The sequence below is a fragment of the Excalfactoria chinensis genome, chromosome 1, assembly GCF_039878825.1.
Source record: "Excalfactoria chinensis isolate bCotChi1 chromosome 1, bCotChi1.hap2, whole genome shotgun sequence".
Lineage (NCBI taxonomy): Eukaryota > Metazoa > Chordata > Aves > Galliformes > Phasianidae > Excalfactoria > Excalfactoria chinensis.
Window position 1 is genome coordinate 37,274,271 of NC_092825.1, and position 16,268 is coordinate 37,290,538.

At 38.1% G+C, this 16,268-nt stretch overlaps 1 protein-coding gene across 5 annotated transcripts in view; it reads left to right on the forward strand.

Moving 5' to 3' along the window:
• The window catches only part of SYT1 (synaptotagmin 1), a 337,265-nt gene that overhangs the window by 205,319 nt on the left and 115,678 nt on the right, over positions 1-16,268 (forward strand). For 3 of the 5 annotated variants that reach the window (XM_072329803.1, XM_072329836.1, XM_072329819.1), the window contains one exon: positions 13,504-13,695. In XM_072329803.1, coding sequence (XP_072185904.1) covers positions 13,524-13,695 — 172 coding nt within the window. In that variant the 5' untranslated portion in view covers positions 13,504-13,523. The remainder of the gene's footprint in view (positions 1-13,503; positions 13,696-16,268) is intronic. The other 2 variants (XM_072329810.1, XM_072329828.1) reach the window with 1 other exon arrangement.

Here is a 16,268-nt window from a genome sequence, read left to right on the forward strand (position 1 = left end):
GATCTGCAACCACAGGACTGGGTGCTGTAGGGCAGTGCTCACCAGCTGTGGTCCCACACTCTTCAGGTCCCTGCTTTGAATCCTCTCCAGACTGTCAGGAGGAAAAGTTGCTGTGTTGAACTATTTCCGTGTTGCAGGCAACATTGTTTTTGGGTGTCGTTTTCATTTTTTCTTAATGTTGTGCCATCTCAGCTTGATTTGTGAAGTTGCACTGAGGGGCTCCATCACCATCTCCCCAAGTTTTGTTCCTTAAATTGTCCCCTGCTAAATATGAACTCCTGGGACTGGAGTGGAGGATAAACAAATAACAAGTGAAGTGCTTCCCCAGCTTTAGTGAAGATTCTGCAACACAAGGAAATGGCTGAGTGAGAGAGGTAACAAGTAATTGCTGAATCCAGCTTAGGCAAAAAAGCATCTTTATACCACACAGTTCTGACTGGGGTTTCACTGTGCAGGCAGACAAAGGCATCCCAGTGCTTCTGCCAGCGCTCCCCATCTTTCCTTTTGCTGCTTACTAACACCCTCTGATTTGTGCCTGTTTGCAGTGCCCACTCTCAGCCGGTGCCTGGCTGATGTGTGCAGTCCTTTGCTCTTCAGCATTTCTTTTGCAAGAGCCGGCAGCGTGTCAGAGATGTCACTCTCCCTTTTTATAGACAGCCAGCTGACACTAAATTTTCTTCTCTCCCAGTGGTATACTTTGGCAGTAGGTTTCCTTTGCAGCTGTGAAGGCAATTTGTATTTGGAGAGTATTGCTTTAGAAAGAGAAGGTATTTAACAAAGCTAACAATTATTGTTTTCAAATGACTGGAAAGGTGATGAAAATTCCAGGCATTGCTTTTGCTCATGGATTAAAAACAAATACCACTGTTTGCCATAAATGGTGCTTCTCTGTTTTCTGTGGTGATAACCGTTAGCAGCTGAAACACAGATGCTACCTTAGCCCAGGTTTCAGTAAGAGGGGACTTCCATTGGAGACAGACTCCAGGTTTCAAAACTTGAAGGAGTCAGGCCGTACAGGGGAAGGACAAAGGAGCTGTGATTGTTGCTAACTTCCAAGGAGATGCCTTGGCCTGTGGTCTTTAGGTACTCTGTGAACTTAAAACTGTTGGTTTTGTAGTTGAGCAGATGGCGAGAACAAAGTGCAGTTCTATTGTGTGTTAAAAGAACTGACAATACACTTTAGCATATGAAGTCTATTTTCCTTAGTTTAAACAATTTTAAATTACCCTCTTTATGGTCTTTTGGCTGCAAAAATATAAGCAGAATAAAGTTCTAAAATATATTGTTTAAAGATTCACTCTCTTTTTCTAGCAATTTGTATTAAACAAACAAGAAATACAAGGTTATAATTAAAGGACTGGTAGATGCTGCTTGGTTTAGAATGACCTTGAAGTGGTATTCTTTTCATCTTTCATTTTCCTTTGCTAATATACATTCCAGCAGGGCTAATTCCTCTTTTTTCCTCCAAGGGCTTTGTCAAAGTGAAGGCAAAACTTTAACTTTCGTCTCTTCGTATTTATAATAATCTTTTTCTTGTCACGTTCTTAACATTATATTGCATCCACTTTCATTCCATTGTGAATGTCCCTTGTGCTCTAAGTCCAATTTTCTGCTTTTACCTCACAGTGCTTAAACTATCCATTCTATTCTGCTCTGTTTTCAGAGAACCAGCTCTTAGCAACTAGATAACGGCCTGATACTGAAGGTTTCTTCTTTTCACACAGTATAATACATTTTTTCTCTTCCAAAGAGATTTCTGGAGCTCAGATACCTGTGCTACAGAACAAAGCATCCACGTGCTTTCTTTTTAATATCTCTTCACAGAATTCTGAAACGCTAACTTATTTATTACTCTACTAAAGAGAAAGCAAACAATTTCATCAATCATGTTGAATCCTTTTGTGCTCCCTTTTTGTAGTGTAGGTATAATCTCTGGAAAGCTCTTGGCTGCAAATTTGATAAAGAAAGCCAAGGATTTCTTTAATAATTAGTGCTGCATTCATTCTGCAGGACTAAGCTCTTGCAAGTCAGTTCTGGCATTATCACTGGATTCCAGTCCTGTGTTTACTTGCTTTCATGAAGACAAAATGTCCATACAACTGTACAGAAATGCGTGTGCTGGAAGAGTCTTAAAGATTGTGCTGGCCTCCCTGCATACTGCTTCTGTTTTGGCTCGGTATCCTCATCCTTTCCAGAGCAATGCACTGTGATTTACAGATTGCAAAGGGCAGAAAGATAGCTACCAGAGGCTGGATATGAAATGAAAATTATCACTTCTCTGTCTCAGCAGCTTCCTCCTCTTGAGCACACAGAGCAGCAGGGAGCATGAGCATGGAGCTATCTTGCCCATCAGCCAAGCTCACCAGTCAGACAAGGCCAGCACACAGTCTCACAGGATTTTTGCTTTGTGTGCTGAAGCTCCCCCAGTTGCCACAATATTCAGCTCAAAGTTTGATAAAGAGGCATAGTAGTACACCAGCTATGGTGACCTAGAAAAGTGGGAGCTGACTGTGTAAGTATCTTTGTTCTGTGCTCTGTGGCAACAGATTGTTTTCCTGCACAGTATGCTTAGGGTTTTCTTTTTTTTTACTTTTCATTTTTAAATGTACTGTGTTTATAAGTTGAGGTTCAGATCAACACGTGATTATAGTGCGATAACTGAGTGTAGAGCTTCAGAATAAACAAAGAAGAGGAGAAAAAAGAAAAATGAATAAGCAAATATATATATATAATAATCACATTGAAGCATTCAGTTAAACAGTGTGAATGTCATCAGCATCATCAAAGAAATTAAGATCTGAAACAGATTTTTTTAATTATGTAAATAAGCCAATACAAAGTAGAACTCAGTTTCTACCACATTTTGCTCTCTTAAAACTGCTGTTTTTCTGCATGAATGCTAACTGTAGAGCACTTAGTGTATCTGCAGACCTTCTTCTGATGTCCCATTTAGACAGTCAGCTCGATCAGCTACATCTACAGGAAAACTTAGAGTATATGATAGTGTGTACGAGGATGTTTGACTGTAAGAATTTAACATGATATATTGTATTAAAAAATAACCACACTGCAGCCAGCAGCCCAGGTTTAATTATTTCTGAAAAGCAGGAGTAAAATTTACTCAAGTTTGCACACACAGACTAGAAAAACTGAGTTATCCTACTTGCAGGCTTTTAACAGCATTTTCCCACCAACAAGCACTGAGTCAGTGGCTTAAAACAAGAACTGTACCAGGCTGAAGGAAGAAGCGCATAACAAAATTGGGAAAGCCAACAGTAGCAATAAATCAGCCATGCCTATTAAGTAGGATTTCTATCTCCCCGGGTTGTTTTGGCAATAGCACTAACCTTAGTTGCCCTCCTGCAGCAGTAAGTGGCTAATGAGGCAGAGTGCTCTATCAATCACTGCCTCAGTCAGAATGCTACTGCACACTGTTGTCCAAATTTAGGGTAGATCCATCCCTCGGTCTAAAAGGGCACGATGCTCTGGGACTTCACCTGCCAGCATAGATGAGGCACGCAGAAGGACGGTTTTCAGAATTCATCCCCAGCATCTCAGTTGGCCTCTGTCCAGCTGAGCGCTTGGAGGATACAGACAGATGAGGAGTTTCTTTCAAATCTGTGCTGAGCTTCCAGACAGAAATGGGTGATGTGACCTACAGCCAGGGACTCCAGACTGCTTTAGACATCTCGTATATGCAAGGAAATCCAGGTTGAGGGACCCCAGTGCTGTGCATATAAACTCCCCTACTCTCTACAACCTTGGACTGTGTCATAACTTTTGATCAAGCTTCCTTTCCAAAATGTACATACCTCCAAATGGAAGCCAGCACACTGAGCGAGGAGCTGCCTGATCAGCAGGATGTGCTAAAATGGGAGTAAGACATAAATCCTGCTCCTTCTGCAAACTGTCTCTACCACATTCTTCCAGGTGAGGTGAGTGTCCTCTCCCGGCAGGCACCCAAAATCTTCCTTTTCAAAAAATAGAACAGAACAGAGATGATTCTTCCCTTTCAGAGCACAAACAGAGGCTGCAACACCATTCTGTGAAAGAGTCACTGATGGGAGAGCTCACTCATGAAGGAAGCTTTGGCCAAAGTCTAACCAAAGGGCCTTCTGATCTAGAGAGATGAGTCACAAATTTGCATGCGTGAAGAAACTCAAAGTTTTGAATGTATGAAAATCCCTAGTGGTATTCAGTCCTTAACTATAATGGGATTCTAAAAACCTGAGTATTCTTTATTATTTTTTTTTTCATTTACTTTTGTTATTCCCTTACATTTACTATGAAATTGTTTTCTTTAGTATTGTTCATGTGTGAGTTAGGTACAAAATTCTTGTGAATGGGACCCTTGCTAAATTGTTCACCTAGAGAAATAACTGCAGAAATAACTGGAATCTGGCATACAAAAACAGAACAGTGTTTACACTAAGATTTTATAAACTGCCTCAGTTCAGGCTTAGAAATGTTAAAAATCATTCCAGGTATTTAGAAGGACAACTTTTAAAGAGACAGCTTTCCAAAACACCATAGGGGATGCATAATATTTAATCTCAAATTAGGATCTTTTTTTTTTTTTTTTTTTTTTTTTTTTTCCTTTTCAGTAGAAAAATGTTAAAACTTAGGAATTAATTGTCTTGTAATTGATTGATAATTTTCCCTCCTGCTGTGTGCAGAAAGCTATTGGATGATGACATATCATTCTCAACAGCAGGAAAAAGTATCAGTCATTATGGGACAATTAGTTCCAATTTCGACTATTTCTATGAGTTGATAGGACTGCCTTCAGAGAATAAGCATAGTAATTAACCATAAATATCAGGATGTTTTTTAATTTTATTTTTAACTTTAAAAACAAACCTCATTGCAGATCCTTCCTGCGCCCCATGGTCTTCCTTCCTGGATTGATGATGTTCATGAAATAGTAATTTCCATGTAGCTGCAGTTACCAGAACCTATCACAGACAGTTGGCTTTCACTGATGGTTTTGCCAGGTTGGACCTGATTTCAGTGCTGCTCTGATGTGGCTGAAGAAGAAAGCCCTAGCCATCTTTTTATCGGTGTCTGTTTCTGAAGTGTGTGCATTTTCCTCACAAAACTGCTATCTGTTTAGTCATGACAACAGTCACCTCACAGCATGCACTGTAGCATACCATTTGCTCATACCTGAGAGATGTACACCCATGACAGATATACAAAGACAGGTGTATCTGTACATGCATGACTATTTTACATGAAGCTGATTGATCCTGAGATTTTTAAGATAAGAATGCTTGTGTCTGGAAAATCTCAATCCTTTACCACACAGAATTTGCAAAGCTTGATGTACATAATTCAGTCACATGTGAGTGTTTTTTCCCATTAGTACACTTAGGTGACGCATCCTGGAGCCTTACTGCCAAATACCAATTGTTTACATTTTTCTAAATGCCAGCCTTGTAATTTTATCCCGAGGTCTGAAAAGCTAGCTGAGCTCCTTCCTTCTCCCACCTAACAGCAGTAATGCAGCTCAAGCTTTATGTGCCTGGCTGTAAAATGTAATCCCGTGTTTTCATGTATAACTGTAATCCATAGTAGGTTCTCACAGATGTAATCAACTGGCCTTTGAAATTAAGATAGTAATTGTATTCATGATGCACAGGAGGGATAAAATCTTGCTTGTGTACTCTCAGCTTTTTATACTAGCGATATAACAGGGAAAAAAAAAACACTCAAAGTTGAACTTGGAATGTGTTACTTATTAAATTCAGCATATATAACTGTATATACACGGAAAGCAGATCTTTTTCAGAAGGAAGGTGCCATTTTTTTTATAGTAGCTTGTCAAAGTAAAATCACACTCAAAGTTGCCAATTATTTCACAACCTAAACCCAAGATTCAACTAATCCGTGAGGTGGCAGTGAACTGCAAATCTCAGGTTCCTCTGTTTTGCTCTTTGCTGCAGGTTCTTTCCTGCATGTTCCTAATTAATTTCACTTATCCCATGATAACTGACTGCAGAAATTGGGGTGTATACTGAACCTCAACATGAGGAAAAGTCAAAGGTATCAAACCAGGAATATTAATAGCATCTCTCTTCATGTTATTTTACAATTTCTGTTGTTTTATTCCTTATGAATCTTCCACATCACAGCAAATCTCTGTGACACTCCCCAAGCAATAGGCTTTATTAGAGACATTGATCGGACAGTAGCCAAATATGTGAATATAAATTGATTTTATGCAGTGTACACAACAAGGACTTTATTGATATATAAAGGGCATCATTATTTGCAAGATTACTTTAAAACGATTATAGAATGAGAATTCTCTCTGGACTATATTAGAATTTCATGCGTAAATGCAATTGAACACTAATTTTTATATAAATTCTTTTGTTTTACACTGCTGTATGAGGGAAGTCTGGAAGTGAATACCAGGAGAGTAGAAATGCAGATTACAGCTTCGGGTAACAAGATGCAAGTGGGAAAGATGACAGAATGATCATGTGGGAGGAAATTGCTGCAGTTTCTCTCTCATTCCTATTCATAACTCTAGCTGGTATCAAGGACCTCAGTCATTCTGAAGCAGCATTTGCAGCAGTAGAGGAAGGCAGAGGGGTTAAATTATACATATTCTGATGCTTTGACAGCTTTGGTAACCTCACTGCTGCTGAAACATTACCACAGTGTCGACACCCAGAGAGACAGGCCTGTCTCCAGCCCCATTACCTCTAAAAATCAGAAGAAATGCATGACTAAGAAATATCATGTACTTAGGGGAAAATTACAGTTTTAAAATGCAGCCAGGGAAACAGGCATTTTATACAGTGAACGTGTGCATGGGACTTTGCCACTCTTGACTTGCCACATTACTCCTTGCTCTCAGTTTTTATGTTTCCTTGTGAGCTCCTATGGTTTCTCTGGCTCTGGCATTAAGGAAAGCAACTTTGCAGCACAGTCGAAAAATTATGGCTTTTACCTGGAAAATAATTAGCATTGGCCTCACTATTATAACTTAAACAGCAATCTTATTAACAATTTAACGTTAAAAATTAAAATATCATTCTGTATTGCTTGGTACTGCAAAACGCACAGTGAATAGCTGTTCACAGATTGCATATCAGCAGACTACTCTTCTTTCTGAAAAGGGGGAGCAAGTTTTCCCTTGCATAGACTCTGCAGCATGAGAGATTTCAGAGCCATGTATGTTGAATTGTTCCACCTTACTTAATAATAGGTAATCAGGAAGCTGAGGGAGAAAAGCATATCTTATGCCATGTAGTGAAGAGTTTGTATTATTCCAATTGTCAGTGTCCATGCTTCTTATAAAATACTGTTTTCCACTGTGCAGATAATTTCATGTGACATTATATGGTTAGTTTTGAAACATGCTTGGAGATGAAATCATATTTTTTAACCATTTCAGTTAAATGAAATGTTTATGTTTATCATTACAGGCAACTGTGGACAATTCTATTCTTATCCTACATGTGTGCTATATTTTTTTAATTATAAAGAAAATAAAAAGTGAATCAGGTTAAGAAGAGTACCCAGAGGTAGGGATATTGTTTGGATTTAAGCCATGCTAAGATAATAGACTTTCAGTAAGAATATTAGCCAGGAAATCTTACCAGATTTCATTTTCTCCTGACTTTTCAGGTTCTTCTTATCCCCTAATGCACAGACATCCATGCTTTATGTGGCTGTTAGAAGTTCTACAGGTGGAATTCATATCTACATACACAAAACTTCTGAACAGTTACCTGTCAGAAGTGCCTCAAATAATAACTGAATAGATGTCTAAGCAGAAGAGCAAAATTCTTTTAAGTCTAATTAAAGTAACTTAAGTTACTTTCTTTCAGCTGTTACTCTGAAATATTTGTTGCTATTTTAAGGAAATTCTGGAGACTGATACTGGCCATGGAATGCAGGAGAGATATAGGTGATTTGTCTTGCTTTTATTCAGTCAGGACAACAAAATTATTGATGTAATATTAGCAGTGAGCATTAGAAAACAGTTTTACAGAGCTAATGCATAACTGGAATCTAGAAAGTTTTAGCTGGTCTGATGTTTTACATATGGCAGCAGGAGAAATGTTTCTTCTCTACTCAAAGAGGGGCAGCGAGGCAATTTGGGGTGTAGAGGAGCAATATTTGTGTATCCAGAGGAGCACAGGTGGGGCACCTGAATTATCCCACCCAAGTTCTTCATCAAACCCTTTATTCCCATGACACGTTGGTTCTGAGCACTGCTAAATACAGATTGCATTGTAAGCCTCTGTGGTAGCAGTGAAAAGGCTGTTTTGATATGTCATCTTTAGCATGACCTTCCATTCTTCCGAAAATGTAGTTACAGACCCATCTTTAGAAAAAGGCAAGAAAGTCTCTTTTCTGAGCTTGTCTTTTAAAATAAATGTCTATTACTGAAGCCAGAAAGATAGCATATTTCATTAATAAGAATATGAATGACTATAAAATGTATTATTAACATCCCAGAATACTTCAATCTAGGAAGAGATCGTTTATAGTAGATATCTTTAGACATTCTAGTAATGTTCCCATCTTCTTAATTATGAATTAATTTCATTAAAACAGTCTAATGGAGTAGGGTAAATTCTCACTGTGGTGTCAAATCTTTCCCTGGTACTTACCCTGGCCATAGCACATTTGAAAGCCAATCATTTCTTTCTCTCAGTGCATGGCAAACAAAAAACAACAGAATAACACGAGTGATGTTTCTGTGTGATTCTTTTTTTCTCAGATAACATGATCACATTCCAAGTTTTGTGTAACTACTGGGATGCTGAACAGATAAAGCTGTGCAGGAAATACCATTTAGCAGTCCAGATGCCAGTTTATAGCTTTGCATGTTTACGGAGGTACACTGACTGTAGCTGTTACAGCTACAGCAATGTCCACTGAATAAATGGTGACAGTTACCTCTGAGAACTTACACAGTTACTCACTACATCTGTATGATTTAAATTTTTAGTATGGCAGAAAATCTGAGAAGCAGCAAAATAAAAGGACAGTCTCCAGTAAATACCTCATGATACCTCCTCTGGTCAGAGTGGGATGTCTGACCTATTCACCATCTCATTGCATCCTGTTTGTATTCAGCAAGTAAGGGAAGAAATCAAAGTTATATTGACAGAAGTTCAACACACAGAAAATTTCAGACTATTGGATTAAGTATTCACTAAATTTTTCAGTATCTGCTGTGATGGATGTGCTGTCAGTTAACCACATAGGAGCTATACAAACTCTCTTTGCTGTCATTTGAGCCTTCCTTTCTCCCCACTTTTTTTGGCAGAAGATCACAGAATCATAGAATATCACAGGTTGGAAGGTACCCACAAGGATACCTCAAGTCCAACAGAGGTCCACACAACATTTAAACTCTATTTCTGGTGGCATTGTTCAAATACTTCTTGAACTTCAGTGGGTTTGGTGCTGTGACCACTGCCCTGGGAGCCTGCTTAAGACGGTAGTCTGTTCTGCTTTTGCTCCATATCCCGAAGAATTTCATAGGCTTCACTATGAACATTCCATATCTCTCTCATTAATGCTGTCACATTATTCAGATTATTTTTCAAGAAACATGTAAATCAAGTATCAGTTTCCCATGGGATTAGTCCATCCAGGTGGATCACGTCCCACTTCAGATATGCCTGAATGTTTGCAAAGAGAAGTTGTTGCTTCTGGAACACGTGTTTTTTCTGAGGCTACTCCATGCTCTGTAATCAGCCACATCTGAAGTCTGACTCTCTTCTTTACTCCTCTCTCAAGAGGTGCCTTCCAACAAGTTCCATACCAGAATACACAGGCAGTCAGCCAGTACTTTGTATATATTCCTTTCTGTGAATCTCCAGGGCACATTTGTAAATTATTCAGATGCTTCTTTTTCAGAGGAAATGATGTAGAAATTCTGTCAGTTTTGGAGCTGATAGTCATTTTTGTCAGGATCTTTCTTGCATAGGGAACAGTAGGGCTCTAAATCCGCAACTTCCTCAAGGCTTCAAATCACCGTGTCTGCATTTTCAGTCAACACTTGCCTGTTTCTGTATAGAAATGACAGGCATTACTTCCATGCATTCTATATGTATTTTCAGGGGTTTGGTTTGTTTGCTTCACAACTGTTTCATAAGGATTTTATGGCACTATTCAGGATGGGGAATGCATTCCAAAGAGTTAGTATGCTCAGGGACTATGCTTTGTTGTGTATTTTATAGAACCTTGTAAATGAAATAGGTATTTTGTTTATGACCGTAAATGTACTCTTACTTACGACTGCATGTTACACATGCAACATGTATTGTTTCATGACTGGCATTATCATCACAGAACTGAACACCACAAGAGAAGCATAATTGAATTATATGACTTCCCATTTTTTAACCTATAAGAAATTTTTGCTTGCAACTGCCATTTCATAAATGGCAGATAATCTGCCCCTCTTTTGTAGATCTTTACCTTTAGCAATGCACTGCAGCACTAAAGTAACCTCTTTTTTTTCTTGAAAAAGGCCAATTTAAATCTAATTATCCAGTACTTTGCAGTCTCTAATAATACAACAGTGTTTATACCATTATAGTGGGAAGCTGCAGCATTACAATAATAGAAGCTATCAGATGTTATCTCCGTGAGGGAGTGGGCATGTGCTCTTCAGAAAATTCTTTCCTGCAGACAGCTTTTCTTGAGAGAAGATGCTTCTTCAGCTTCTTCACACCTATTTAAAATATCAGGACAGTGTCATTGGCGTGTAAAGGTCAAAGGCTCTGTAGCAAGTCTCAAAGCATTTGTGCATGCCTCATTAGATGTAGTAACCTCTATCTGCACTAGGGCTCTGCTGAGGATTGTTCCTGGAGATCAGAGAAGTACGGTTGTTCGTTATTTCTTCCTTTCTATTTTTTTATTTATTTTTTTAATAAATGAAAGTGTAGCACTTCAAATTTATTCTCCTAATATATTTTCAAAATACAGCTCCAAAACTAGAAGCAAATAAATTACATTTGCCTTAATTTTTAATTAGCTGAAAGTCATCACTGCAAATTGTGTCTTCCGTTACAAAATAAAATAGCCAACTGCCAGGCCTGAAATAATTAACCAATATATTATAATTAAGCAATTTAATTTTGATTTAATTATGATATATCATACAACTTTTCTTCTGATGTAACTGACATTCACTGACAAAACGCTATAATATAAAACAGCATTAATGTTTACAGCTGATGGCTCTGCGTGTTTTGCTTCATAGTATTTGGCATTCATCAGAGCATATGGAAAAAGTCTCCTAGCCTGAAAGAGCTGGCACATAATTCTATACTACACAAATTATGCTCTACATGTTTTTCCCAATCGTTATTGCGAGAGGCAAGGAGGGAAATCTTTGCAGGCATCAAGCTTGAGCCAAAGTTCATGGATATTAACTGGAATCTTTCCATCAGCTTTGGTCTGCTTTAGATAGCGAACTGCTCCCATGTTGTTACAGGCAAATAGATAAGACCGCACGTGCATGAAATATTTATGTAACTATCTCACATACACACACTTTGTCAACATCAACATGATTTTATATTAGGCTAGAGACTGTGAGGACAAAGGCATAAGCAACGGGCAGGCAGGGAATACTGCTTCATTCAGTGCTGCCTCAATAAAACTGCTGCAAAATACCCATCAAACTGCTACTTCAGAACATGGCCAAACACCTTTTTATTCAGATGGTGTGTTAAAGGATGACTTCAGTTCCAGAATACTCTTATGTGCAGACCCCTGTGTAATGACTGGTGATTTCCAAAGGTTCATCTGCCTGCAGTTGAGCATGCACTGTATCTTCCTAACTGAGGACTTACACAAGCAAAGCTGAAGGACAAAAAGCCAATCCTCATTTGTTGTAGAGATTTTAGCATTCTCAGTGTATCAGGAATGCTAAGTCATGTCTTGAAACAGTGTCTGAGCGCCTGGTGGGAAGGCAGGGCCATCACAGAAGAGTTCAGATGTATGCAATGCACCACGGTGACTGGAGAGAGTGGAGTCAGGATCCATCCTTTCTCAGACCTCATGTAAGGGTTGGCAGTGGAGCTAAGGGTATCTTGCTGGAGATCCTTGCATACCTGAGGCCTACCCAGGGTAAGCAGGTTCGTTCTTTTGTTTCAGTGTCTACAGCTGCTATATTTGGGCATATCCTCACTTGCTGCAGCATAGGATTTTGCTACCCCACAATTACTGCTGTGCTTTCCATCACACTATAGTGTTACACTTAGCAGCATCTGTGAAAGTGGTAACGTAAGGCAGAAAAGTTCACGATCTATCATGTTGCATACAGTCAGATGCTTCTATGCCCCTTTAATTTTGATGTGTTACCTTTTTTGTATAATGTTTAAATTTTTCAACAGAAGGTCCAAGGGCAAGTTTCTTTTGGGACTGAGAGCAATTGTGCACTCAGAGCAATAATGAGTGTTTGTTATCTTTCAAACTCTTTCTCCCTCTGGTTTTCTGAAGAATAACAAAACATGATTAGTCAGATTAGTGCTATTTAGGAAGCAGCAGAAATTCAGAACAGTGTGTTCAAACCAATGTAAACATTTCAACCAGCCTTCTGATAGTACTGAAATTGCACTGTGTAATCACCTTCACCCTGCTGGCCCCAGATTCCTTACCTCATACCATAAGCTCAAAAAGAGGCTTTGCAAAATGCCCATTAAATGAAAAATATTGCAATGCGTTATGCTTGTGACAGCCTTTCAGATTCTTCAATATGGCTGCGTTTAGATACCCCACAGATGTCATAGCTTCATGAATACTCCAATGAGACATGTGAATAATTTAACAGAATATTGTCAGTAGCAAATGTCACACATAATAGCTGGAAGGAAAATTGCCTTCAATAAATAAAGATAAAAATGGATGCAAATCAATTCTTGTTTAATATACAACTTGCTTAAGTATAAAACAATAGCTTATTACTTTGGCAGGGAAGTATGAAGTGTTTTTACTACATCCTTATCACTTCATTTGTTTGATATTGAAACTCTAGCTGTAATCTGCACTTCTGTCACTCTCATAGGTAAGTAATTCTGTAAATCATTGTGAAATCTGTACATAGGGAGCATTAATTACCCTTTGTGCCTTTTCTTTCAGAATTGAAGAGCAAAAGGTAAATCTGCTTGAGTTTTACAAGAATTCTGAGTTTTCAATTTCAGCAGTTCAGAATTCAGTCTGATTGAAGAGGAACACTGAGCACTAAAATGATTCTGGCTGAAATTAACCCTGCAAGAGACTTTTCTCTCTGTTCTAATAAATATTGTATGAAGAACATGAAGCAGTGCATTGACACGGTCATGTTTACTCAGTAAGCATGAGCACCAAGTGACATCCTGCCTATTTAGTCTTTGATTGATATGAGGTCCTTTTTCATAACGTAAACATGTTTTCTGTTTGCTGTTGCTCTTGTTTTCATGATGTAAACATGTTCTTCATGTTTGTTGTTTGTTGTTTTTTTTTTTGTTTCTCCAACAGCAGGTTCCACAAGGGTTACAATGGTGAGTGAAAGTCATCATGAGGCCCTGGCAGCCCCGCCAGCAACCACAGTAGCAGCAGCTCCTCCAAGCAATGTCACCGAGCCAGCCGCTCCCGGAGGAGGGGGAGGAAAAGAAGATGCATTTTCCAAATTAAAAGAGAAGTTCATGAATGAACTGAACAAAATTCCACGTGAGTAAAACTTGATTGATTAAAAGCTTCTACTGGAAGATTAGATATAACAGAAATGTCCTGATGTTTATTTAGAGATTGTACTCAATGTTTTCAAGTCCAGATAAAATAATCAGGAGATTAACTCAGTTTAGAGAGCTCCAAATTAATTGTAGAAGAAACTATTGAGACAAACTCATATGTGATTTGGGACTTTTCTTGATATGTCAGATCATCGTTGCAACATTTACTGATAAATTATTGCTGAGTCATTAAACTGGGCAGGCCAGAGGTCTTCACAGTGGTAATGGGTACAAGGAGCAAAGTATCTCCTAACAATAACACTTAGGAATTTATGTTTATTACAAATGGTGTGTGCATATTACCTGAAGGCCAAATTTGACCCTACTTAAAAAAAAGGTACTGCTTACCTTTGGAGATTAGAAAATGTAAAATGGAGGGGGGAAAGTGGCTTTCTAACAAGGAGATAGCTATAAGAAAATGTCATTCTTTTCCTTCTCTGTAATTCTTTGAGTTCTGTCATTGAACTTTGTTGGCATGAGTTCTTAAACCCATGCTGGATATTTTAAAAGTACCAATTCATATTTCCACCAAGTCGATAGGTTTCAAGTCATTAGTGTTCTTTCAGTCTTTGCTAGAAATTGTTGGTTCAAAGTTAAGTCATTGGTTTGTATATTTCTGTTAGCTTTCTGCTGTTTATGATAATTACTGTCTGCTAGAGCCTGTTTGGTATGTTTTAATATATGCCCCTGGTATTAAATATGCAACTAACGCAGAACTTTCGGTATCATTTCATATAAGTTAGAATATATATACATATATATATATTTTAACCCAATTATACAAGCAGATAATGTTGGCACTTTTCTATAAATGGAGGTTAAACTCTGTGTGTCTGTGTTTCCACAGCAGGCACTACAGAGAAATTGAATCTCTAACAATTTTTACTTCAGAGTAATGTAAATGCTGAGTGTTTTAACATATAGAGTAGCTTTCATTTTTAGAATATTATAATTTATGTAAAGAAATGCTGCATTAATAATAAGGACAGGAAGCAAATCAGAATAATAATCAATTATTATTTTTTTAATCTCTGAGATGGATCTTGGCAATCTGGCAGATGCAGTTTTTGCAGAAGTGATATCAAACAGCTTTGCTCTGTCGCTCAAAATTCTCACTTGCAGGAGTAGATGTGTTACAGTGGTAAGAAGTCCATATGTCATTAGTTTGGTAATCTGCACAGTCCAGTGCTGCCCATACAGAAATGAAATTGCTTGATGATATCATGGGAAAACAAAACTGCTAGAATTAAAGAAGAAGAGGGGGGGAAAAAAAAGAGACACTGAGAGAGAAATTGTCAGCATTTTAGACATATTCTTTTAATTTACAGCTCCTCATTCTATATATACAAGGTGAATTACACTTTTTAGTAAATATTATTTTACTTAGTAAGTTTTGATCCCAGTATATGGACAACTGTAATTGTTAGGTCTAGGAAAATAGACAGAGGAATTTTGAATGCACTCCTACCTACTTTTTAAAAATAATGTCTTGCAACTCTATGATGAAATACATTTTAGTAATTATAAAATATGGTGCTTTCTGCTAAGAGCACGAACAGAACATGTTGCATCTTTCTTTTCCTAATTTAGAGAAGTACTCTAAATGTAACATTGAACTAAATGGGAATCTGATTCTTTAGAGAACTGTGGAGGTTGTTGATAATTCTGCCATGGCTGAGAAGAATTAATCCAAAATAGCTGCCTTTATTCCGTCATTCTTCCATGCAGTGGTGGATGACTAGCTTGATCATTTTAGTCTTTAGTATTTGTATATCTGTATATCTTAATAACTTCTCCTATTAGTTTTCCTCAGCTACCTGTAAGAATCTCTTTTTTGTTCTTTTTTTTTCCCAGAACAGTATCTTAAATAATTTTTTACCACATCCCCACCTTGAAACATAAGCCCAAAGTCTTTCAAACTTAAGACTATGAACATATCTCCTACTGTCTTCTATATCCTTCTTACTTTTTCCTTCAGTAATATTGTTGCTTCAGCAGTTACCCGGCACTGCTTGACTGCTTGCTGGTAGTAATGTCTTCTAGTTTTGAGATGTCTATTTCAAGGAATAAATATGGTCAAGGCTGTCTGTACAACTTTTAATGTAAGTAGAGCAATTACCACAGATGCAAAAAGCACTGTAACATTATTTGACAGAGCATATTCTCAGCTACAAAATGCTTTTTCTCATCATAGTCACCACTACTACTTTTGCATATTACCCAGCAATGTGCAAGAATCTGCATGCCACGGTCATAAACATCTGCACCACTGAAGATGACCCACTGTTACTGTTGTCACTGCTGAAGCACAACATCTACTGCCTCACTGTGTTCACATCCACTGTTTGGTCTCCATAAATGTTCAGCAAGTGCCATGGACTGTCAGTGGGTGCCATTTTTTCCACATGGCAGAATTGTGCCACACCTTTGTTTCATACACACTTCCATGTCAGACATCATTCCGTCAGACTGCCCCTCTGCTGCCATCTGTCACATAGCAACAACATGTAA